General features: G+C 32.6%; 2 protein-coding genes across 2 annotated transcripts in view; both read left to right on the top strand.

Moving 5' to 3' along the window:
* Positions 1-25,658, top strand: part of LOC145332847 (uncharacterized) — a 50,953-nt gene that overhangs the window by 15,709 nt on the left and 9,586 nt on the right. The window contains exons 7-13 of the mRNA XM_080177932.1: positions 12,499-12,600; positions 17,212-17,289; positions 20,286-20,375; positions 23,968-24,066; positions 24,404-24,502; positions 24,838-24,936; positions 25,268-25,366. Of these exons, the coding sequence (XP_080034058.1) occupies positions 12,499-12,600; positions 17,212-17,289; positions 20,286-20,375; positions 23,968-24,066; positions 24,404-24,502; positions 24,838-24,936; positions 25,268-25,366 (666 nt within the window). The remainder of the gene's footprint in view (positions 1-12,498; positions 12,601-17,211; positions 17,290-20,285; positions 20,376-23,967; positions 24,067-24,403; positions 24,503-24,837; positions 24,937-25,267; positions 25,367-25,658) is intronic.
* Positions 2,211-3,198, top strand: LOC145332206 (uncharacterized). Its single transcript, XM_080177164.1, has 3 exons — positions 2,211-2,531; positions 2,829-2,888; positions 3,067-3,198. The coding sequence occupies exons 1-3, from the start codon at positions 2,285-2,287 to the stop codon at positions 3,189-3,191; spliced, it is 432 nt and encodes a 143-aa protein (XP_080033290.1). The 5' UTR covers positions 2,211-2,284; the 3' UTR covers positions 3,192-3,198.

Raw genomic sequence — 25,658 nt, forward strand, 5'->3', positions numbered from 1 at the left:
TTGTGGATGAGTTTATGACTGGCCAGCAGCGAATTCTAGAAAAGATTGCCCAGCAGAATAGTTTGAATGACCAGCAGAATGGTTCGTATAACCAGCAGAATGGTTCGAATAACCAGCAGAATGGTTTGAATAACTCTATGCCGTGGCAGCGGACGGCTGGAGGATCTGGAGGATCAGAGGAGAAGCCTAACTTGTTTGCTAGTGGTTCTCGAACTATTTTTGGTGGTATGCAAGATCATGAGGATAAGATCATAAAACTTTGGGAGTTGTCTAAGGTTGATGCTGTGGATAATATTTACAATGGAGTTCTCATGTGGTGGCCAGCCCTTTCTGAGGTTAAAGCGGAGGATTTTAATACGCTCAATTTTTTTGAAGCTGGACTGAGTGAATCGCAGGTTAGTTGGTGTAAATCTCTTGTTTATGTACCAGATAGATCTTTGTATGTTTCGCAGGGGGAGGAGAATGTTCATAGGTACAATGAAACGTGTGCTAAACTTGATGATCAGTTCAGAAAAAATGCGCCTGAATTTTTGGTTGACGATGATGTGATTTTCTTTGATGATTATTTGGAGAGGTTTTGGATGACTACTAGACGTTATCATATGACTAATCATCAAGTGTGTAAGGAAATTTTGTTTGATAAGTGTGTGGGTGTAAGAACCGCTTGTGGTTATACACTAAAACCTGCTGATATGGAGAATAGACGATTAACATTAAAGGGGTACTTGTGTAAGATGCGAGAGACATTTTTACCACCCGACATGAAAAATGTGTGTAAAGATGCGTATTTGAGTGTTAAGCAACATGAGAATGATAAGATTGATGCATTTTTTGATAAGATACTATCTTTCTGGAAACGTGCGTATCCGAAACCAACTGATGATATGTTTATGGATTTCTATTCTCAAGTGTGTAATGTGATCTTATCTCCACTTTTGGCTAATCAGATGCGTCAATTTGCGTTGGATTTGGAGCGTGACGGACAAGTGCGAATGATAACGAAGTTTCGGACAGAGTTAATAGTTAAAGCACAACTGATTGTTAAAGGGCTACAATTTAACCAAATTTCAGGGTCAATGGCTAGAGGATGTACAACAAACCAGATGGCTTTGGCTAAAACGATGGTTGGTGGCGTTGGTTCCAAGTCAAATCCTGTAACTATTGATCAGGTTAGTGATGAAGATAATTTGTCATACGAAATAAATCAATGTGAAATTGATTTAGCTGATGAATTTGGCGGACCAGCTGAACTTATTCCTTTAATTGGCGCAATTCAAGGTGGTTTTATTTGTTATTATTGCAACAGAAAAGGTCACATGATGAGGGACTGTTTTGATATTAGAGATAAAAAGTTGCCTAATCCTAAAGGAAAATACTTTTTGCGGTGGGGAAACAAGCCTTTTGTTCCTTATAAGACGGGGCAAAAGAGTTTTAAAAAGAATGAAAATAGTATTGATAAAAAGAAATTGGTTGGTGAAATTGAAGGAGAGGTGAAAGAAGGGGAGGATATGAAGGAAGTGGCGTATGTCGATGGTTTAGGGGCACGCGATTATGAAGATGATCTTGTAGCGGAAGTTGAGGCATGGAATAATGCTATTATAGATGACATTTTATGGTATTAATGTTTTGTATGTATTATGATCATTAAAACCTTATTCCGTTTTCTACTTGTTACGCGGCATTATTTTGATTTATGCGCATTGTAAATAAACAACAACAAAACAAAATTAATGATAAAGAGTGAACGAAGCAACTCTAATTTTGTGATAATTTATTTTGATGGTTTATTTTGAATTATGAAAAGATAACATATTGTTTATAAACGTATATGAAATTATGAGATTATGTTATAATGGAAATCAAAATAATTAATTTAGTTTTTGATTATGTTTTGTTGAAATTAGAAAAATTCATTTTTGTTTCAGACTGTTGTGGAGTCTAACAGAGATAAGAATAATAAAAAAGTGAAAATGAAAAAACGAATTAGGAATACAATTTTGTAAAATTGCTATTGAAAACATATTAATTTGAATTTTAAATTTTAAATTGAATTAAATTTGATAAAAATGTGAAATTAGATATTTGAAAAGTATTAAATTTTGATGAAATGTGGAAAATTGTTTTAAAAGTTGAGTCAGTTATTGTGGTTTGAAGTATTTAATTTTAAAACAATTATATTGCGATTTAGTAATGTTGATTCAGCAAAATTTTTTATGAAGTTTAGAATTTCATGAAGCAAAATTGTTATAATGCATTAGATATAATCGTGGAGTAGTCTCTCTCTATGAAGGAAGGGAGGGGTTGTCTCTCGGAGTTGGTATGCGCAAATATGGTGGAGCTGTCTCTTTTGTTTGAGGAGAAAGGGGGAGTGAACATATTTGCAAAGAAGTTTGCACTATCTCTCAGAGCTGGTATGCGCAAAATGGGGTGGTGTAGAGAGGTAGCTGCAATGATTATCAGGCGTGGGGCGTTCCATGCGCAGAAAGTTGAGCTGCGCAGAGAAGCAGAGCTGCGCAAGAAGGTGCTCTCAGGTATTGAGATATATAGTTAGTTGAATTTCAACTTTTAAAACTTTCATACATCAAAGTAGTGTGCAGGAGATCAGTTTTAATCTGACAATAATAGTTTTATTAGGTAATATTTTATTGAATTACAAAAGAATTGAATTTATGGTATTTAGAAAGATTAATTTAGTTGCTTGGTGATTGATAATATTTGATTCATGTTATATTTCTTAATACAATTTCTTTTATTGAATGTGTTGCAAGTTTATTTGTTCAGTGAAAACATTTAAATATGGCATCTAAAATAATTGTATTTTATTTTAGATTGGCCGAGAAGAGTATTTGTGGTGATTGAGAGATACTGTCATCATTATTTATTTGATGGTGAGTTGTTAAGATTTTGTTTTATGCTGTTAATATTTGATTACCATTATATATATTGCTGTTCGAAAAGTAGTTTTGTAAACAATTTGTTATATATATATATATTAATACCGATATTAATTCTTATTTAAAGTGATTTATCTATTAATTGGCATCTAAAAAGTTTGTAATATTTTAGATTGGCCGGAGAGAAGTTTTACTGATTGTGGATTAAGAGATATTTTGGGACGTTTCTGTTGGCCGGAGAGAAGTTTTGTTGATTGTGGATTAAGAGATATTTTGGACGTTTCTGTTGGTGGATGAAATTTTGTCGGTGAGTGATTTGTTTTATTCCGTTATTTTGTTATTTGTTGTAGACAGATAGATAGTTATTTGATAGACAATTGGATAGTTACAACCTCATAACTGCTGGTGTTGGTTAGATAGCTGTTTATAAGTTTCATGAAGATTCTGAGATGGCGGCTGGAGCGGCTGAAGTCTACGTTCCAACGAAGATTGGTGGCATGGAAATCCTGGCCTTAATTGACAGCGGCAATGCACGAGGCTGCCTGATATCTCAAGTGTTGGCCAGAAAGCTTGATTGTATGATTGAAGAGACGGATTCGAAAGCAACAGGCGTGCAGGGTTCCAGCATCAAGATTGATGGTGTTGTTCGGAATGTTGAATTTCAGATTGGAGGTCACAGTTTTCAAGAAGATTGCTTTGTTATTTCTAGCATGACTGTACCTATGAATCTAGGCAGTCATTGGCTGAACAAAAATCACGTGAAGACGATATTTGCCAAGGATGGCAACAGGATTGAGATGCATGGAATCAGTGTGAATTTGGTAGCTAAACGAAAAATTGTAGTGAAGAATTTGGTTCATACGGTTTTGGAGAAACTGGAGAAGGCAAGAACTAAGAAACCTGAGATTAATGTAGCTGAGTTACAAGACCAAAAATGGATTTGTTCATTGAAAAATCGAATAGAAATTCCAGCATTAAGTACAGTGGTGGTAGAAGTTTCAACTAAGGGAAATATGCCTGAAGGACAGTTGTGTTATATAGCTCCTAGACAAGGTTACTGTAGCCGAAATAACTTGTTGATAAATGAAGGAATTACTGAGGTGGGAAAAAACGGTAAAATTATGACTAAAATTACGAATTTTGAAACTGTTAAGAAATCTGTTCCTGCTGGTACTTTGGTTGGAAATTTGTTTTTAGCGGAGAAGATAGCGATGTTGCAAGAGAACAGAGTTAAAGAAGATGTGTCAACAACATTAAAGAAGATTCGTTTTATTAAAGATAAATTGAAGTTGGATAAAGTTCCGTTTTTAAAAGATAATGTCTCTTTAAAAGGAAGAATAGTTGGTTTGTTTTAAAGAATTTTAAGGCGTTATCGATTGACCCTACGGATATTGGATCTTGTACTTTGGAGGAGTATGACATTCAGTTAGTTCCTGGAGCTCAACCTTTCAAAAATAGAATGATTAGACTCAATCCTCATCATGCAGAGAAACTAAAAGAACAGATTGATTTATGGTTGGAAACAGATGTGATAGAAGAATGTAATTCACCGTTTAATTCTGGAATCTTTGCTGTTAAGAAGAAAGTGGGAAATACTAACGAGGTGAAAGTCAGGTTTGTCCTGGACTACCGCTCGTTAAATGAGATAACTGAGAAGATATGTTACCCTTTGCCTAACATTGGTGAGCTATTTGACAAACTTGGAGGAAAGAAGATTTTTACGTCTATTGACCTTACTTCGGCGTATAATTCAATGCACTTGAAGGAATCTGTCAGGAAATATACAGCATTTTGTTCTAATGGACGGCAGTATTGCTTCAAGAGGCTACCGTTCGGATTGACCAATGCTCCAAGTGCATTTATAAAGTTGATGGATAGAGTAATGGATTTGAGTCCTGAATTAAGGGCATTTTGCCTAGTTTATTTGGACGATGTTCTTGTATATAGTATGAATGTGGAGGAACATCTGGAGCATCTGAATACCCTACTACGAACATTCTGTGAAGCAGGCCTCAAGATTAATCTTGGAAAATGTACATTGTTTGCAGAGGAAGTGAAATTTCTGGGTCATATTATAAATGCAGAAGGCATATTCATGGACAAAGCATATATTGAAAAGATTAAGAATTGGCCAGTACCTGAAACAGGTAAAGATATTCAAAGATTTACTGGTTTCATAAATTATTATGGTTCATATTTCAAGAATTTTTCTGATATTACGGCACCATTGAACAAATTCAGAAACAGTAGTAAAATAGAATGGGATGAAAAAAGTATGGAAGCTTTTACAAAGACTAGAGAATTGTTCTGTGAAGAAATAAGTAAATCATTTCCGGATTGGAGGATGGAGGCTGAACCATTTGTGTTGGATACAGATTGGTCATCTACAGCTATGTCTGCAGTGTTAAGTCAAAAACAAAATGGTCAAGAGAAAATGATATCGTGTTGGTCACGTGTTTGTTCAACTCATGAAGCCAATTATGCAGCGCATAAAGGAGAATTATGTGCATTAGTAAATGCTGTTGAAAGATTTGAATGTTATTTGAGACACAAGAAGTTTATTGTGAGAACTGATTCAGCTGCACTGAAACATCTATCTACTTGGAGGCAGAACGGATATTTTGTTGGTCTCACCATAAGGTGGATAAACTTTTTATCCACCTTCAGTTATGAGGTTGTACATAGGCAGGGCAAGATGCATACTAATGTTGATATATTGTCACGTACTGCATTAGAGGATAGTAAAGATAGGATATCTAAATTATCGACGGACGAACAAGGAGAGTTAATATTGGATACTGTATATCAATTAGAAGATCCTAAATTGTGTCTTATTGCAGGAATTGGAGCAGAGACGGCCAGTCAAATAGCGTCCAGATTGAAGGCGAGAGAATTCAGTCGTAGTCTGGAGAAGGATCCTGTTCTAGTTGAGGTGAGGAAATTTATTGTAAATAATGTCAAACCCACGTCCAGAGAATTGTATCAAATGCCTTATCGTGGTAAACAAATATTAAGGTTTTTTGAACATCTGAGTTTTAAAGATGGTTTAATTATTTTGACTTCACCTATGCGGCTCCAGAAGGAATTTCAATTTATAGAACGGGTAGTGGTACCTATTGGAATGTACAATAAAGTTTTTTTGTTAGCTCATGCAGATGTTACAGCGGGACATAGGGGTTATTTGGAGACTTTGAGCAGGATTAATCGTCACTTCATTTTTCCCTATGTGTCTAAATATGTAGCGGCGGCAGTTGCAAATTGTGTCATTTGTTTGAATAGACGTAAAAAACCAAAACATAATCATAATATAGAATTTTCTCCTTTGGCTGGGGAGGCTATGGCAGAGTTGGCCATAGATGCTATAGGTCCTTTGAATGAGTGTGAATATAATGGAGTCATTTGTAAGCATATTTTAATAGTAGTTGACAGTTGTACTAGATATGTGTGGTTGTTTGCTATTGAGGATGTTAAAGCTGAAACAATTATTGAATGTTTGAAGTTTAATTTATTTTCTGTTTGGGGATTGTGCGAGAGAATCAGGACTGACAATGCACAAAGTTTCAAATCGAAAGTTTTTAGGGAAGTTTGTTTAAGGTTGGGAATTGAACAAATTTTTATCCCTCCCAGATCAGCTAATTCGAATTTTAGTGAAAGATACAACCAATCGGTGTATTCGTTTCTTAAGACTGATTTACGTTTTCAAGATGGAGATTGGGCTCATAAACTTAAAGCTACACAATTTTGTATGAACACTTCTTTTAATCGGAGGTTAGGATGTTCCCCGTTTTTCAAGATGTTCCTACGAAACCCTAAACTTCCGCTTGACGCATTTGATCCTTTAACCCGCACGAAAATTAAACATATGAATTTTTCAGAGTTATTGGAGTGCCTTGACAGAAATTGGAGAACTGGACAAGAGAGGACTGAGAAGTATTTACAGGTAGAAAATACAGAAAGGATAGGTCGGCCGATAGCTATAAATTCCTATTGTTATATTTATTATGACGTCACAACGATTGGTGTAGCTCGTAAACTCTGTTCGTTATGGGTGGGTCCGTGTTTAGTGACAAAAGTAATTTCTGACAGTTTGTTCGAGGTTCAACCCCTAGAAAAGTGTAGATTGAAAGACAAAGGGGTAAGAATTGTACCAAGGGATAAAATATATGTTATTGAGAGTACTCTAGACTTGACTCCAGATGAAAAGATTGACTTAGTGATTACAGATGAGTTTTTCTCTGTGGATAATACCTTGAAAATAAACTATGACTTTCCCAATACTTTAAGAAATTTATCTTGTTCAGGCGTTTCTGAAGAGGAGGATAGTTGTGGCGCTAGTCCAGAGGTGGTTGGAAGGCGGAAGGATGGACAGGTAACACCAGATTTTTTGGAGAAATCTTTTTTGGGTGTTGGGTTGTCACAGCAAAGGTCAAATGTATCTCAGGATAATGAAAATTTAGATGATTTAGTTGAGGATCTTAGTGATACTTTGGAAAGTACTCATATTTCTGACAGTGTAGATACGAATGATACGACTGACAAAACTAAGTTAGACTCTACATATTCTACTATTAGTAAGGATAGTGTTTTTCATGGAGATTATGCCTCTGATAATAGTTTAATAGACAACAGTTTGGGTGTAGAGGATATTAACATGGAATCTGCTAGAGAGTTAGAGTCTCGGATGAGTATTTTAGAGGACACTTTCCCAAAACTTCAAAGTAAAATTGTAAACTTGGAACAACGAAGGGGAAGTGTTAAACGAGGTAGGGATGTTGAGGAGGATGAATTAGATAGATCGTTAGATAATGCAAAACTGCAAAAAATGTCTGAAACTATTCCTGTTAAAGGTCGTCCTAAAGGTTCTACAAATGAAGTACAATTACAAAAATTGGAAGAGGATAGACAAAACAGAGATAAAGACAGATTAGAACGTTATTCAGTAGCAGATGTAGTAACTAGGAACCTCGCAAAATTGATTAAAAAATAATATTTGTAATAATTTGTATAATATTTGCAGGAGAAGAGATTACCATGAAAACCGTCGGGAGCGTGATGACAAGAGAGGAAGCGGCGGTGGTGACAGACATGACCGGAATAGACGAGATGGAGATCGTGGTATGCAAAAGAGGTCGCCTGACGCTTGTAGTTCAAAAAGTGGACGTGCTGGACCAATACCTGTGAAGAAATCCAAGGATGATAGAGGAGTCAGGTACTTGGATATTTTGTTATTTGTTGTTGTGATGCAGACTTATTGTTTTATTATTGTTGGTGGTATGTATACGTCACAGGATCCACGGTTAGCAGCTTATGATTGTTCTCAAATAAGTGATGTTGAACTTAGATCAGCTGCCTGTTTGCATGATAGGATGGAACCGGTCAGATCTGTGGAATTACTGGGGTTAGCAGAAACCGATTTTATACTGTCGGAGGCTATTAGTTGTGAGGTTAGGCTAAAGTTGGAGCGCTGGTTTTGCGGCACTGCGAGTCATGTGCACGTATTAGACGTGCCACATGAAAAACAGGTAGAGTTGAGTATGGATGAATGTAGAAGGATTTTTCATTCTGGCAAGTATCAGCATGATGGTATTAGTTTTAAAGTGAACATAGACTTGCCAACTGTTCACAGTTTCACGGTTAATGTTGGTGGTGAAAATATTCAATGCAAGACACTGGGAATATACGCGCACAATATGTGGTTCAATTTAGGTTTTGCTATTGGGACTTTGCATATTTTAGTAAAAAATACTCCAGTTTTGATCAAGGGAAATGTTGTTATGGATTATGATAAAAAGACGATTGTGGCGAACTTTGAAGAAAAGCATTTGTGGGCAACATCAACTTCACCATATTTTCCGTATGTAGTACGAAAACCGGCCAGTAATTTTAAGGTAGTTTTTCAAGATACATTTAATTTAACTACGTGGAATGAACAACTTTTTGTTTCTAACTCGGAAAGGAATATTTTAGTTAAAGTTATGGGAACAGAGAAACTTACTTTGCAACATCTGGATTTTAATATTTTTGTAACAGAATTGGAGGGTATCAAGTTTTTAGAGGAACCGAAGGCGGCTGTTAGAAGTTATTTTGGGGATTTGTTAAAACAGGAAGCTAGGTTTGATTTGAATGCTATGTTTTTGGCTAGTAGAGAAAGGAATGAGAGGATGATGGAACTTTTTAGTATTTCTAGATGTGCTCAAACAGAAGTTCGATCAAATGTACAGTTGCATCATGGGTTCAGAATTATATACCTGGGAGAAATTGCTAAGTATGAAAAGTGTACAGCGGTTGAAATTCCAGTAAAGTTAGGTGTGGATTATGGATGTGCAGTAGGACATTTGCTGGTGGAATATAAAGGTGAGACAGTTGGAATACAAGAATATAGTAGAATGATTGTTGCAGTAGAGGACATAAAATTGTTGAATTGCTCGCAAAGTCCGGTATTTTTGAAGTTGACAGCCAATTTGTTCCTTGGGAATCAGGGGCAGGGACTCGAAATTCTGCACATTGCCAATGAAAAATCTGAACATGTGGGACAAAAGATTTTTCTGAATGATGAAAAGGTGTTTATTGCTGATTTTAATAAGACTATTAGATATCAGGGTTTAGAGGATTTTGAGGACTTTAATGGACAAGCTTCTAAGTTGGATTTTGTTGATCATAAGTTGTCATTTTTCGAACAGGTTACAGGTTCTTGGTTTGGTTTAGAACATTTGTTCAAAGATATACTACCATTGTTTGCTAAGTTTGTTTTGATTGTGTTAATGTTGTTGTTAGGTATAATTCCCATGTTGGTAGTTTTGTATTGTTGTTGTTCATGGTGCTATAAAAAAAGATTTACTGAGGAAGAATTTAATGCTAGATTTTAAATTCTGATGCTGAAATTTAATTATATTGTATTTTGCAGGTTGGTTACGGCGGCAACAATGAATCAAAAGTTATTGAGCAACGAAGAAGATGGTCGCCACAAACAATCTGTCAATGAAGGAAATCAAGTCAAACCTGGTCTACCGGTGTCTGCGTTGGTCAGCAACTCTGCATCTCGGCTGGTGTTGGTAATGTCGCGCGTCGAGCTGCCGACGTTGAGTGTGGGCAGGTCGACGAGGAATATATTTTTGAGCAGTGAGGACATGCCACTTGCAGATTTAGCTCGTCTTATTGATAATGAACCAAGGTTTAAGTTGAATTTAATAAACATGCTTTCGGTGCAGTTAGAGATGGGGAGATGCATCAACTCCATAGACTGGCCTGTGGACAGGATCCCTATCTTTACCAGCCAGAACTCAAGACACTTAAACCTGATGGCGGCTGGTGAGCATTCTAAAGCTATAAACAGAAAGTTGTCCTGGAATGAGACAACTAGTTTGAATAAATTGAGTGCAACTATATTTCTCTCTAAGCTTGTTTGCGAAATATTACCAAGTTTGGTGTTGCTTGCCAAGATTGAATACCTGGATGGAGATGAGAGAAAAAGCTGCCAAACGTTGGGAGAATTGTTACCCATAATCAAACATATGGGGGAACTAGATGATTGGCATCAACTTTCAAAAATTGACGTCATACCTGCAGATGGTCGAATGAGCCTTCAGACGGTGTTGAGAACGGTGGGTAATAGCGTTGATGCGCGGTTGAAGACGCAGGTTGTGTCAGCTATCCGGCTCCTGGCACATTGGAAAGACGTTGTGAATAAAGTCTCCTTTATTTGAAGCAGATGCCATCCACAACTTTGTTCGAGTTACAAAAAGATTGGCTTGAAGGAAAGTCTGAACAGGATTTGAGTGCTAAAGTGTTTATTGACTCTATTCAGGTGAATGAATACATGAACTTATCGGTTTTCATTCCACGCATTGTAAACGTGAATTCGGTGAGTTTAATCACCAGTGGAGAGATGCCAGCTGAGATACGTTATGTTAGATTGGATGGACAAAGAGAAATAATTGAGAATCTTGTGAGTGCTACATACACAGGTAGTTTGGTGAATGATAAAGTAGACGCAAGAGTTTTGACCTGGGAAATGCAGATGCGCTGCAAACGTCTCCGTCCGACTCTAGCCAAGCAGATATTGTTATGTGATCCAGATACTACTTTAGAGAATGTAGTAAAGGAACTTAGATTGGAGTTGGATGGAAAAGTTTATACAAGTTTGTTGACAACCAATATTGAGTGGAAGTTTAATCCTGAACACAAAGTAAATGAGTGGTTTGAGGGTGATTTCAAGTTGGTTACTCGGTTTGGGGATCCTGTTTGTGTTCAGCTGGATCAGCCCTTAGATCCGAACATTCCTGTTTGTCTGGACCTTGAATTGTCAGGTCAGCAATGGCGTGTTGATGAACAAGCGAGGGAGGAAATGAGGATGGAGCACACGCCTGGAATATTGATGATGCTTGATAAATTTGGGGAGGAGGTTAGTCGTAAGCATCAAAAGATTTTGGATAATCAGGAGGAGGTTGATAACGTTGCAACCTCGATTTCGGTTGCGGTTACTAGTGGATTTGAAAGATGTTTCCATATGCTTGGTGATACTGAGGCAAGGATGTCTCAAGACGGCTTGTGTGATGAGACCGCAAAACTTGGAGTGAATGATGATGAAGCTATCATGCCTATGGACATTGAAGAATCTGGCAAGAAGGGCAGAGCGTCTGGAAAAAGAAAGTAATAATTATAGTTTATGTGTATTAATTCATATTTTATTTTATTTTATGTATTTAATATTTGTTGAGGCAGTAGTAGTCTCGAAAAGGTTTAAAATTAATGTTTCATATTAATGCTCTATAATGCCATGTTTAAATCTGATGGTTATATGTTAATCAGTGTTATTTTTATATCATGCATTTATGATAACTATGTAATTAATGCATTATGTGTTAATCAATGCATTTTCAATGATTATATGTTAATCAATGTTTTTTTTTTAAAAAAAAAAATATTAAAAAGAAAAAAAACACATAAAGAAAAAAGGAATATAAAAAACACAAAAGAGTTCTAAGGAACCAAAATAATAAAAAAAAATGTATATGAAGTGTTTAAAGATCTGGAAATAAAATAAATAAAAAAAAAAAAAAAAATATGGCAGGTGTCATACCAGATCAATTATTATCTATTTAATAAGCGTTCAATGCTACTTATAATATATATGATAATTAACATGTAAAAAACATATTGTTATATTCAATCTAAAATATTACAGTTTTGAAATCCAGGTTCATGTTAAAGCCAGGGAGAAATGTGATGTATAGTCCCTTTCTTCCTGACTTGAGAGCAATGCATGTATTTTGTATATTAGCTTTTAGTTCTTGTGTCAACCGTTTCGGAGCAAGACATTGCTCTGCAACTCGGCACGAACATAAAAGTGAATAATTGCCATTATATTTAATATTATTATTGTATGTTTAACTTGTCTTGAATTAATACACTTTATTAGAATATTTAGCTGTTTGTTCTTGCTATTACTACACGTCACAATAGACTAAATTTTATGTGTATATTCTATAATTTTAGATAGTTTTTACTTTTTAGGTTTTTTTTCCATTCATGATTTTTAAATGAATGTTATCATAAAGTAATTCTTCTCTTGAAACAAAAATAAATTTATTTTCTTTATTATCAGGGAAGACAAGTTTGATGCGAGCATCTGCAAACGGCCACATTAATGTTGTGATCTTTTTGGTTGACAAAGGTGCAAATGTTCGAACATATACCAAACAGAATCGTAAGTTTTTTTATTATCTTATTAAATTCTTATCCTTTCTAAGTAGTATTAGAATAAATTTCATAACAAGGAATGGAAACTCAATCTTCACATTTATAATATCTCAAATAAACAGCAAAAAAGTATCCATTTTACTTTAAAATGGACTTTACTACAAAATTTTTCCTAAGTCAAATCAAAAAAGAATTCTGTAGAGTGGTAGAGAGGAAACTACAATCTAATTTAAAGTGATCGCGAAGCTGGATAAAAGTTGATATATGTCAGAGATCAATGTTTTTTAAGAGTACTATTTTAAAAATCAAGATTTAAATACTTGCCATTTATAAATCAATCAATCTATAATAATTTTATTCTCTTGAAAAAATTTATGTGTTTGGTGTCTCATTATACATATCTTCAAACCTTTCAAAATCTACAAATAACAATATTTTTATTGAAGTTTACTTGCAAATTTAGAGTAAAATAAATGCTTTTGTTACATACATATTAAACTAACCAAAAAAGTTTGTAATTTCTTTCTACGGGGAGATTATACAATTTCTATCGATAATCAAAAAGATATTACCAAATATGGGTATAAGGTCAGCTGATTTTTAGTTTGCGATTGTGACATAGCACCCTCATCCTATCTCAATATTTACTACTTGCTAAAAAAGCTTCAAACTTCCAAAAAAATCTAAATTTGAAAAATTAAAATTTTTAATGTATAAGTTGTTTTAGAGGGTGGTGGTATTCTCCTCCAAAATAGTTATAAACTTTCCAAGAACTTAATAGGAGCTACCCTGTAAAGGAGAACCATACTGGTTCAGCTGTTAGCAAGATCTTTTAGTACAGACTAACTTACAGACATCTTGTTACTTTATTATAACAATTTATATGTAGGATATGTGTATTACTTGAATATAATTTTTAATATAAGGAAACAAGATTGGGGGTTTTGTCGTATTTACACAGTAGCTTGAAAAGGTTATTTTAGGTAAATAATAATGATTGCCCTGCAGTGTTAGAGCCCCCCCCCCCCCCCCCTGCAGGATCTAGAAATAGGAAAAAAAAACTACTTTAAAAATTCCACAAAAACCAAAACTTTGTTTCCTTTCCATGAACCAAAGGTTTTATCATAAGCGTTTTTATTATAAGGCATTTTTTGAGTATAACCTCTCTGTATCTACCTATCTACCTTTCTTTTAATCTCATTTTGAGAACCAAAATGTTTTTGTGTTTACTGATTATTTCTTAATTTTGTTCTATATACAAATAAGTGCTTCTATAATTTAAGTATTTTAATGTATTATGACGACAAAGACAATTGATGAAGGTACATTTTTTTCCAAACCCCCACAACCCAAACATTTTTGGTTGAAATAGATTTGATGGTTGAAAAAGTGTAAATCAATAAATCAAATTAAAATCCATGTCCAACAGATGAGTGAGTGTACATATGTGTGTGTGTGACTATGTAGGTAAGTTAGTGTGTGTGTGTGTATAATGGCAGATATTTAGCAAAATTTGACATATTTGCGATGATTTTTAATTATAATTTGCAATTTTTCATGCAATTGTGTGAAAATCAAACTAGATACGTGGGTGTGTGTATGTGTGTGTGTGCATATGTGTGTGTGACTATGTAGGTAAGTTAGTGTGTGTGTGTGCATAATGGCAGGTATTTAGCAAAATTTCACATAATTGCGATGATTTGTAATTGTAATTTGCAATTTTTCATATGTTAGTGTACCTGCATAGATATATCAATATTTGGTAACTTATTTTACGAAATTAATGCATGTTTTATATTTAATTTTAAACCAAGTTTGAAAATTTATTTCAAAAGAGATGTAGTACAACAATATTTGCATAGTATAAATTTCGTTATTTTTATGTGTAAGCAAAGAAAAGGGTAATATTTCCTTATTCTTATAAGTGCACAGATTGTTGTGGTATTTTCGTGAGAAATGGATCTCGGCATCCTTAATTAATTAATATCTAACTTAATGGACTCAAAGTTACTTAAAACTTAACAAAAGCTAATAAAAAATCCATTCTGAAAAATTAGATTTGTGATATCTTTAACACTAATTTTAGTATGTTGCAAAGCTACTCTACAACTCACTTTGTCCATAAGTTCATCCATATTCACTCAAAGGTCTTAAATCAATACCTCTGAATTTTTTTTTGACAAGATTCCCATTATTACTCAGAATATTTGAATTTATAACATCCACAGGAGTCCAACTGTTTTGACTGTTTGCAATTTTATAGTAAAATAAGACTTTTGTTACACACATATTCAACTATCCAAAATACGTACAGGCAATTGATAATATTATAATCAATTATGTAAAATTGAGCTAATTGTTGTCATCTTATTAAATGCCTATCTCAAAAAAAGCTTATCTCTACAACTTAGTTTTTTTTTAAACACCCTGTATGATAAAATGTAATATAAACACTGAACAAGATATGTAGAGTAAAATGAAAAAATTATGCCCTTTTTTACAAATATGTGTACACACAGTACAATGCTAGGTCCTGTTGAAAACATAACAAACATACTTTTGTATTGCTATTTGTTGTTGTTTCATTTTTATATAATTTATTTCGAGGTAAACATGAAACAAACTATGAATTTATGTAGTTTTAAATGTTTATAATAGATACAAATTAAAGAATATAAGTCATGTACATTTGAATTATGAGATATTATTTTTTTTGTTTTAATAGATAAAGCATATTTATTATTAATGCACAGATAAAACATAGAAGTGAAAAAACAATATGATGGTAGTACTTCATGTGATGGACTTGATCTGAGTAAAAGTTGAAAGAACAGCTCTTTAATAACTCTAATGTTGAAGGTAGAAAATATACAGTATGACCCTCGAAAAAGTATCTTTAAGGGTATACAGCCCTTATTTCTTAATGTATCATAAAAAATAGCATATGTCCTTGTTCTCTGTACATTTCCACACAAGCATATATAAAAAAAAATATTTTTACCTCCATTAACACTGGAGATTTTTAGAGCTAAAGTTTTGAAAAAGTGACTGAGCAAAAAGTAACTTTTAACATAAATTGACTTTTTTGGCAAAATTAAGATAGAAATCCTATTATTTTTGTTACTAGCAGAAACTTTATACAAAAATGAAACAAAAAATTTAGGTTTTAAGTTAAAAGTCTTTTTTTTACACATATTTTTTGTGTAAAGATATTTTGAAAAACTTACTTATGAGGCAAAATTGTTTTAGATTAAAAAACCAAATAAATCTTTATGAATATAGCAGGAATATTGTTTTTGTTTCATAATCATAACTTTAATAACAAAAAAGTTATAAGGAAAATAAAATTACACTATAATGATTTTTTAGTCTAAAAAGCTTAATTAACCCCCTATTAAGTGATTGAGATGTCAAAAAAGGGGGCGGAGCAACTGTCATAATTAATCCTTTTCTTAAATAAGGGTAAGTAAATAGCCTGAAATTTGCAAATAATCAATTCATTCAGTAGTATTTTTTGCCTTTAAAAATTTATATTTTTTGGTGGAATAAAAAGAAATAATTAGTTACCATGTTTTTCTTTGTTTATCATTCTTCAGTTACCAGAAAGACATAATGTAACCATCCAAAAATAGTGGGAAACAAAAAAAAAATATTTTTCTCAGTCACTTCAAAACTTTAGCTCTAAAAATCTCTGGTGTTAATGGAGGTAAAATAAAAATTTTTATATATGTTTGTGTGGAAATGTACAGAGAACAAGGACATATGCTATTTTTGTGATACATTAAGAAATAAGGACTGTATACCCTTAAAGATACTTTTTCGAGGGTCTTACTGTATTTTTAATACAACCAATGACAAGTGTTAAATGTTCTTCCACCCTCATGCTAATAGTGCAATTAGACATTATCTCTCTTGAGTAATTATTAGGTATTATTATGTTATATTTGTAATTCAATCCTTTAAACTTAAAATATTATTGTTGTTATTATCTATCTGATTTTGCTAAAACTATCTTTCTACCCTAATTTGTAGGTATACTTATCTATTGGAGTATCTATATTTTAAATTCTTCTTCTATAAATCTTTTGCTTATATATGCTTAGTTAGCCAACCTATTTTATTTATGTATACCTTAATACTAAATAATTATCAAAGATCTATTTATCTGTTTATTTATCTAACAATTTATTCTTATAATTAAAAATAAAAACTGTCTATCTATCTATCTATCTATACATATATAAATATATACAGTATACATTACAAAAAATGACTAGTCTTTAAAATGGTCAAGCCCCCCCTCTAATGAATTTGTAACCCTATTTTTTGTATGTGTGGTCTTTATATACATGTATGATGGTGTTTGTGTCGGTCAATTAATTAAATCAAAGAACATTTTCTGACATTCAGCAGGCTATAAAAGTATCTTTCCACCCCTAATTGCAGGTATACATATCCTTACTTGGGAGTACCTAAACTTCTCCTATGTTATATTTTAGATTTGTATACCTAAATTCTAAATGATCAATGATATCATTATCAAAAATCTATATATCTATCAATATATTCTTGTTATTGAAAATAAAAACTGTATACTATACCTTATTTATATATCCAGGGAAGACAAGTCTGATGTATGCATCAGAGAATGGGCACCAAGATGTGGCTATATTACTTAAGAAAAAGTATAATGATGGTAAGTCGATTTATATATTTTTATGAAATAAGATCATGCTTTGTTAGTTGATTTTCATTAAAATGATATGTAGAATATATTTACTCCGGCTACAACTATCTAACTTTATTTGTAGTTATACCAATATCTAAATTTGTGTACCTATCTATAAAAAAACTACTCAAATTGTGCTTATCTTTAAATTAGATATGAACATTAGGCCAATCTATTTCATAAATGCATAGGGGAAGATATGAACAAAATAAGTTTAACATAATGTCAGTAATCCTGTGCACTTTGATAAAAAACAAGTCACTTTTATTTCATTTTAATATCTAAATAATAAGAACCTTGAATACACAATAAAGATTTTTCCTAGATCTTTCAAAAGCCTTTGATGTCCTAAATATAAAAATTCTTTTAAACAAACTTGAACACTGTGGTTTTAAAAATACCTTAAAATGGTTTGAAAACTATTTAACAGGACGGCAAAAGTTTGTTACAATCAATGGTGTAAATTCAGCTAAAAAATCATTTAAAGGGTTCCACAGGGAAGTATTTTAGGCCACCTCTTATTCATTCTATACATAAAAGATTTACCAAATGCAACATCTTTTTTAACAAATTTATTTGCTGATGATACTACATTTAGCAAATCAAACAACAACTTAAATTATTTAATTGCAGATTCTAATTTAGAACTCGATAAAGCAAAAAAATGGTTTAGAGCAAATAAACTAGCATTGAATGTATTGTTAGCCAATACCATAATCTCCTTTCCCCCCAATAACCAATAGCAAAGCAGATTTTTTTTCAAGTGAATATAAAAAGGCTGAGTTGCCACGCTAGACTATTGAGGGCCGAGGCTTATGTCTCCCTACCCTTACCCTCCCTTCCACCCCTCCCTTCTTTCCTGTCTGACATAATATATTTTACAGGAAAATTATTTTGTAGTTGGGGGAGGGGGGGTACTCAAATTTTCAAAATTACAAAATCACTTGCTAAGAGGAAAATACCAAAAATCCTATCATATAAAGTAAGCGTTTTTGTCTGAAGTAAAGAATCTCACCATTGAAAACTCTCTTTTGACCCACTTCACTATGTCAGGGTATGGGGGGGAAAAATTAGAGTGGCCGCACGTAAGAGGCGGGATTTCAGAGAGTACACACAGAAAACATTTAGATATTAAAGTTTCACATTTAAAACCGTAGAGTTTTCTAACATTTGCGCCGAGATGTTTACCAAGACTTTGGCCAGGAAGCCCATCCATGATACCAACAGTATTAAATTTAAATAAATATCTCAATTATCCTATTTAGGAAATAAAAATATTTTCAAAATTGAGTTCCCCCTGAAAACGAACATTTGTGGCCACAGCGCTCAGCTCCCTAGCCTAAAACCTAACCTAACCTCACCTAAAATAGTTTTTTGAAATTTTGAAAATTAGAGTACCCCCACAACAAACATCTGTGGCCGCAGCGATCGGCTTCCTAGCCTATAACCTAACCTAAAATAGTTTTTTAAAATTTTGAAAATTAGAGTTCCCCCAACAACGAACATATGTGGCTGCAGCGCTCAGCTTCCTAGCCTATAACCTAACCTTACGTAACCTAAAAGTTTTTTGAAATTTTGAAAATTTGAGTACCCACCCGACAACAAACATCTCTCATCAACAGCGCACGCAAAAAAAAAGACACAATGATCGTTACACTATCTATATTTAAACTATATTGCAACATGATTGGTGGAAACGTTAAAGGAAATGAGTTCCTCAAATTCAAACTTATTCAGACTCACCAGTGCATGAAATTTAAACCTTTTCCTGGCCCCCCTCCCCCTTATTATCTCCCCCTTTAGCCTTGCCTATGATGTCTTTAAAACGGCAAGGAGACAAAGTGCATGGGAAAGGAAAAGACTTAGATTGAATTCAAACTCTGCCTTGCCTATAATGTCTGGAAAACAGCAAGGAGGAAAAGTGCAGGGCAAGGCAAAGACTTAGATTGAATTCAAACTCTGCCTTGCCTATAATGTCTGGAAAACAGCAAGGAGGCAAAGTGCAGGGAAAGGCAAAGACTTAGATTGAATTCAAACTCTGCCTTGCCTATAATGTCTGGAAACGGCAAGAAGGAAAAGTGCTGGGCAAGGCAGAGACTTAGATTGAATTCAAATTCTGTCGAGGGGGGTTTACTAAAATTTTCAAGATTGATCAAAATTTTCCTAAGAGAATAATGCCGGATTTTTTCTTTCATTTGCCTTAGGCCCGTATCTATTGTTTGTCACTTTTAGAAAAATCTAGCATTTATCATATCTAGCTTATGTTGTGTCTAGTGTTTGTCTGTCTACTGTTTGTCTGCTTAGCAACTGTTCATCTACTGTTTGATGTATCTAGGGTTTGTCATAATACCTCAAAAATATATTGATCACTAAATTTGGACAATAAATAACAAGTCTATGGTAAAAAGTAAAGAAATTATCCCTTTCCTTCCCTTTTTCCCCCTTTCCCCTATCCCCCTTCCCTATATAAAGGCTTCTAAAGTGTTCCCCTAAAGATTTCCTTTCCAAAAATACATCAATCACTAAATTTTTACAATAAATAACAAGTCCATGGTGAAAAGTAAAGAAATTCCTTCCCTTTTTCCCTCTTTCCCCCTCAGTCCCCATGAAAACACTTCTGATATATTCTCCTTAAGACTATCTGTTCAGGGATACATCAATTACTAAAATCAGTCAATAAATAAGGAAATTATGCCCCAAAACATGAATATCCCTATAATAAGGTTTAAAACTCCCCCCCCCCCCCCCCATTATATTTGATTTTCTTCAAAATTAAGGGGGGGGTAAAAACTACCCCTCCCCCCTCTTATTTTTGATTTTTGTCAAAATTAAGCAGGGGGGGGGGGGTTCGGTGCTCCAGTCTACCACATGTAAGCAAGTACCCAAACTTCAAATAAACTTCAAATTCAATAAATTGAAATTAGGAATATTATAAAATCTAAATTTTTTTAATATTTATTAAGATTTGTTAGAGGCAGCTAAGAATGGAAGAATTAATGAAGTAAAAGAATTACTTGATATTGGAGTCAACATTGAAGCAAAAGATCAATATGGTTTGTATTCTTTTCATAATCATTCAACAACTTACAATAATTATCTGCATTAAAATATAAACAAGAATGACAACATCCATAATGAACATTAAATCTTGTAGAGTGTCAGAACTTAATAAGCAGAACATTAACTTCTAGGCCTAAATGAAAAATTGTTCATAAAGTTGTTGAAACATTGCATAAATATATAGGAATTAACAATATGACTATAGAGTTGGCTTGATTTTATTACTTTAACTTATTGTCCTAAGAATCATATCCAACGAAAAATTTATCTATCTATCTATCTATCTATCTATCTATCTATCTATCTATCTATCTTTCTTTCTATCTATCTATCTATCTATCTATCTATCTATCTATCTATCTATCTATCTATCTATCTATCTATCTATCTATCTATCTATCTATCTATCTATCTATCTATTTATCTATCTATTTATCTATCTATCTATCTATCTAGCTAGCTAGCTAGCTATCTAGCTAGCTAGCTATCTATCTATATATCTAGCTAGCTATCTAGCTATCTATCTATCTATCTATCTATCTATCTATCTATCTATCTATCTATCTATCTACCTATCTATCTATCTATCTATCTATCTATCTATCTATCTATCTATATATCTGTATATCTATCTATCTATCTTTCTATCTATCTATCTAGCTATCTAGCTATCTATCTATCTATCTATCTATCTATCTATCTATCTATCTATCTAGCTATCTAGCTATCTATATATCTTTTAAATTTAAATATCATTTTTATTATTATCACACCCCACCCAAAGGCGTGTTAGGTTAGGAAAAAACCCCCGCAGAAACGGTTTACACAGGATGTACTGGGACCTTATAGTGAGTTCAGAACATGCTTTCCCTAAATTGAGTTAGTACCTTCCCATAGTAGAAAATTTTAAAATTACTGTTGGTGATCAAATTTTACTTTTATTTTTAGACCACCTTCACCTAACCTGCTCTATTGTCTTATTTTGTCTTTCATGTTAATCATGCAAATTCGTTCACATTACAGTTGAAATGACAGATATTGGAGCTTTCTAAAAAGGTCTCTAACATTTTTCTAGCTCTAATACTTTTTGAGATATCTTATTTCAAAGTATTGTTGTAAAATTATCTTTTACACAGCAAAAAGTTGAAATGAAAAATTTGTTATTTTAGAGAAAATTAAAAGTATCTTCATGTAAATCTTTCTAATTTTGCTCCAAATTGACCAAATTGGACAGTTAAGGTGCCTAAAACTATCTACATTCAATGGACAATCCAAATCCACACTTTTTGAGACTTTATAAGTCAACAGGAGAAGGCTAAAATGTAATATCAAAGAAACAAATGTAATTTAATTTTAATTATAAATCACTTTTAAGGCATTTTTAATAATGTAAAATGTGTTTTAAGGTAAAAGAAACTCATAATTGATTATGATTTATTATTTTTAAAAATCTCAGTATTAGTTTAGAGTACCTAATAGTGTATATTAACAAAAAGAATGTGGCTTAAGAATAAATTGTTTCTTTTAGTATATATGAGATCATCCATGAAAGTCTTTAAAATACTATGATTTCTTATTTAAGGTGGCAAAAACTAATTTTGTTTCATAAGGTTATAAAAAGTTTAAAAGGCCAATCAACTATTCTTAGAAAAAAATTACTAGAATTAGTAGATTACATTTGTAAACTGCTTGGAAATGCTTAAAATTCTAACAAATTTTTTTTTTATTTTCAATGATTATGTCTATTTTTCTTAAGATATGTTTCTATTGGTTCAAAATATCATATGATTGTGTTTTATTGGCTTTCTCATAACAAAGTGACAACTTTATACACCATAACTTATCTTAAAATCCTTGCTAAAGTCGATTAAATTTCAATTTATTTAAATAAACAGCAAATATTTTTTCCTTTAGCATTTTTAAAATTCACTTCATCATGCTCCTGTTGACTTATAAAGTCTTAAAAAGTGTGGATTTGGATTGTCCATTGAATGTAGATAGGTTTAGGCACCTTAACTGTCCAATTTGGTCAATTTGGAGCAATATTAGAGAGATTTACATGAAGATACTTGAAATTTGCTCTAAAATAACTAATTTTTTATTTCAACTTTTTGCTGTGTAAAAGATGATTTTACAACAATACTTTGAAAAAAGATATCTCAAAAAGTATTAGAGCTAGAAAAATGTTAGAGACCTTTTTAGAAAGCTCCAATATCTATCATTTCAACTGTAATGTGAGCAAATTTGCATGATAAACATGAAAGGCAAAATAAGACAATAAAGCAGGTTAGGTGAAGGTGGTCTAAAAATATAAGTAAAATTTGATCACCAAAAGTAATTTTAAAATTTTCTACTATGGGAAGGTACTAACTCAATTTAAGGAAAGCATGTTCTGAACTCACCATAAGGTCCCAGTACATCCTGTGTAAACCGTTTCTGCGGGGTTTTTTTTCTAACCTAACACGCCTACAAGTGGGGTGTGTTATCTATCTGCTTTAGGTAAAACTATCTTTCTACCCTAATTTGTAGGTAAACCTAACTTTAGATTGGAGTACCTTTCTTTTGAAAACTTCTTTTCTATATCCTATGCTTATATATGCTTACTAGGTCAACACATATCATATAGACAAGGCATACCTAAATAATGATTAATTTGTGATATCATTATCAAAAAAAAAATTTATCTATATATCTAACAATCTATTATTTTAAATCTTTTGAATATTATTGTTTTTTTTTATCTATCTGCTTTAGTTAAAGCTATCTTTCTACTCTAATTTGTAGGCATACATATCTTTTGAAAACTTCTTCTTTATATCTTAGGCATATATATGCTTATAAGCTCAACCAATTTTATATTTGGATGCCTAAATACTAAATCTGTTTCTTGTATTCATTTGAATCTGGTGGATAACATGTCTAGCATTGTATTATATCCAGCTTTCTATGAATATAATAATGTACAATCATAAGATTAATCTTATAATTGTACATTCTATAATCGCAGAAAGCTGTTTATGGTATTGACGTATGAAGGGATGTATAGACAGACCGAATTCTGAGTATAGAGTAGCTTTGACACAATTTAATACCAATAATTTAACACAAATAGATTAATAAAAAATAGGTTTATTTACACGAAAAAATATAGCAGAACAAACAACATGAATATATTTATATGATAGGACTAGGGGCAATGATTTAATAATAAAAGCTCATACGTCCTGTTTCTTAAGGTAAGAAACAACATACTTGAACATGTGGGGGTTATGGATACCAACGGCCTAGACTTTTAGGCTTGTATCCAACCGAGTACAGACAGAAGGTGAGGTATTCACACTATGGCCTGTAACAATCAACTGGCTAATGGAATCAGCAGGACAGGGCAAGGTGGCGGAATTATCAGTGTGGGTATATGCATCCAACTCAGTTGGAGAGATATATATATAATTCAGGACAGGGACATGTAAACATTCAAGTTAAGAAGAAAGGCCATTTCTCCTCAGTATGATGTGAGAAACAACTATTCTTGTAATTAAAAGTAAAGCACTGTTCATATAATAAACCTAATCTTTATATATCTAGGGAAGACAAGTCTGATATTTGCATCAAGGTATGGCCACCTTGATGTGGTCAGAGCTCTTGTGGATAGAGGAGCTGATACTAGTGCTAAGAGTAATTGGGGTAAATTAGTTTAAATATTTTTATTAAATATGATCATAAATTGTCATATAATTTCTTAAGCAAATAACATTAATGTTATAAACTATCTACTTTTGCTAAAACTATTTTTCTATCCTAATTTGTAGGTATACCTATCTGTTGATTGGAATATATATATTTTTAAACCTCTTCTTTATATCTTATACTTATTAGGCCAACCTAATATATATAATTATACCTAGGTACTAAATGATTTATGATATCATTATCAAAACCAATATATCTGTTTATATATCTATATGTCTATTCTTGTAATTGAAAATAAACACTGTATACTAGACCTTATTTATATATGTAGGGACAACAAGTCTGATATATGCATCAGAGCAAGGCTACCTTGATGTGGTCAGAGCTCTAGTGGATAGTGGAGCAGATATTCATGATAAGACTCATTATGGTAAGTTAGTTTATATATTTTTATGTTATATTTGTTATTCAATCTTTTAAACTTAAAATATTATTGTTGTTATTATCTATCTGCTTTAACTACAACTAACATTCTATCCTAATTTATAGGTATAACTATCCTTTCTTAGGAACACCTATCTTTTAAAAACTTTTTCTATATATTATGCTTATTAGGTCAACCTATTTTATATAGTGATACCTAAATACTATTAGATTAATGACATAATAATCACAAAAATCTATAATTGTCTATTCATCTATCAATCTATTCTTGTAATAAAAAATAAACACTGTATACTAAACCTAATCTATATATATATCTAGGGTGGACAAGTCTGTTATCTGCATCAAAGTATGGCCACCTTGATGTGGTCAGATATCTTGTGGATAGAGGAGCAGATATACATGCTAAGAGTGATTATGGTAAGTAAGTTTAGATATCTATATGTTATATTTGTAATTCAATCTTTTAAACTTAAAATATTATTGTTGTTATTATCTATCTGCTTTAACTAAAAGTAACTTTCTATCCTAAATTGTAGGTACAACTTTCCTACTTAGGAACACCTATCTTTTAAAAGCTTCTTCTCTGTATCTGATGATCATTAGGTCAACCTATTTTATACAGTCATACCTTAATAATGAATGATTTCTGATATTATCAAAAATCAATAAATTGTTCTATGTATGTAACAATATATTCTTGTTATTAAAAATAAACACAGTATACTAAACCTAATCTATATATATCCAGGGTGGACAAGTCTGATATTTGCATCATGGAAGGGCCACCTTGATGTGGTCAGAGCTCTTTTGGATAGAGGAGCAGATATCCATGCTAAGAGTAACTCTGGTAAGTTAAATATGGTCGTAATTTGTCATTTAATATATTAAGCATAAAATATTATTGTTGTTATTATAAATCTAATTAAGCTACAGTATACGTTACGAAAAATGACCGGTTTTTAAAATGGTCTAGCCCCCCCTGTAATGAAGTTCCGTCAGTCAGTCAGTCAGTCAGTCAGTCAGTAAGTCAGTCAGTAAGTCAGTCAGTCAGTAATGCTATGGGGGAAACGTGATTTTCTCGGCTCCTATTAGAGATAGATAGCTGAAATTTTTAATGAAGATTACTATGACATATGCAT

This window comes from Acartia tonsa, chromosome 11 (genome assembly GCF_053477335.1).
Source record: "Acartia tonsa isolate MP-2025a chromosome 11, ASM5347733v1, whole genome shotgun sequence".
Taxonomy (NCBI): domain Eukaryota; kingdom Metazoa; phylum Arthropoda; class Copepoda; order Calanoida; family Acartiidae; genus Acartia; species Acartia tonsa.

Excerpts from the sequence above, each read along its gene's own strand:
- LOC145332206 (XM_080177164.1), top strand. The coding sequence starts at position 2,285 with ATGAAGGAAGGGAGGGGTTGTCTCTCGGAGTTGGTATGCGCAAATATG. Across the intron at positions 2,532-2,828 it reads GCGCAAGAAGGTGCTCTCAG|ATTGGCCGAGAAGAGTATTT; the intron begins GTATTGAGATAT and ends ATTTTATTTTAG. Across the intron at positions 2,889-3,066 it reads TCATCATTATTTATTTGATG|ATTGGCCGGAGAGAAGTTTT; the intron begins GTGAGTTGTTAA and ends GTAATATTTTAG.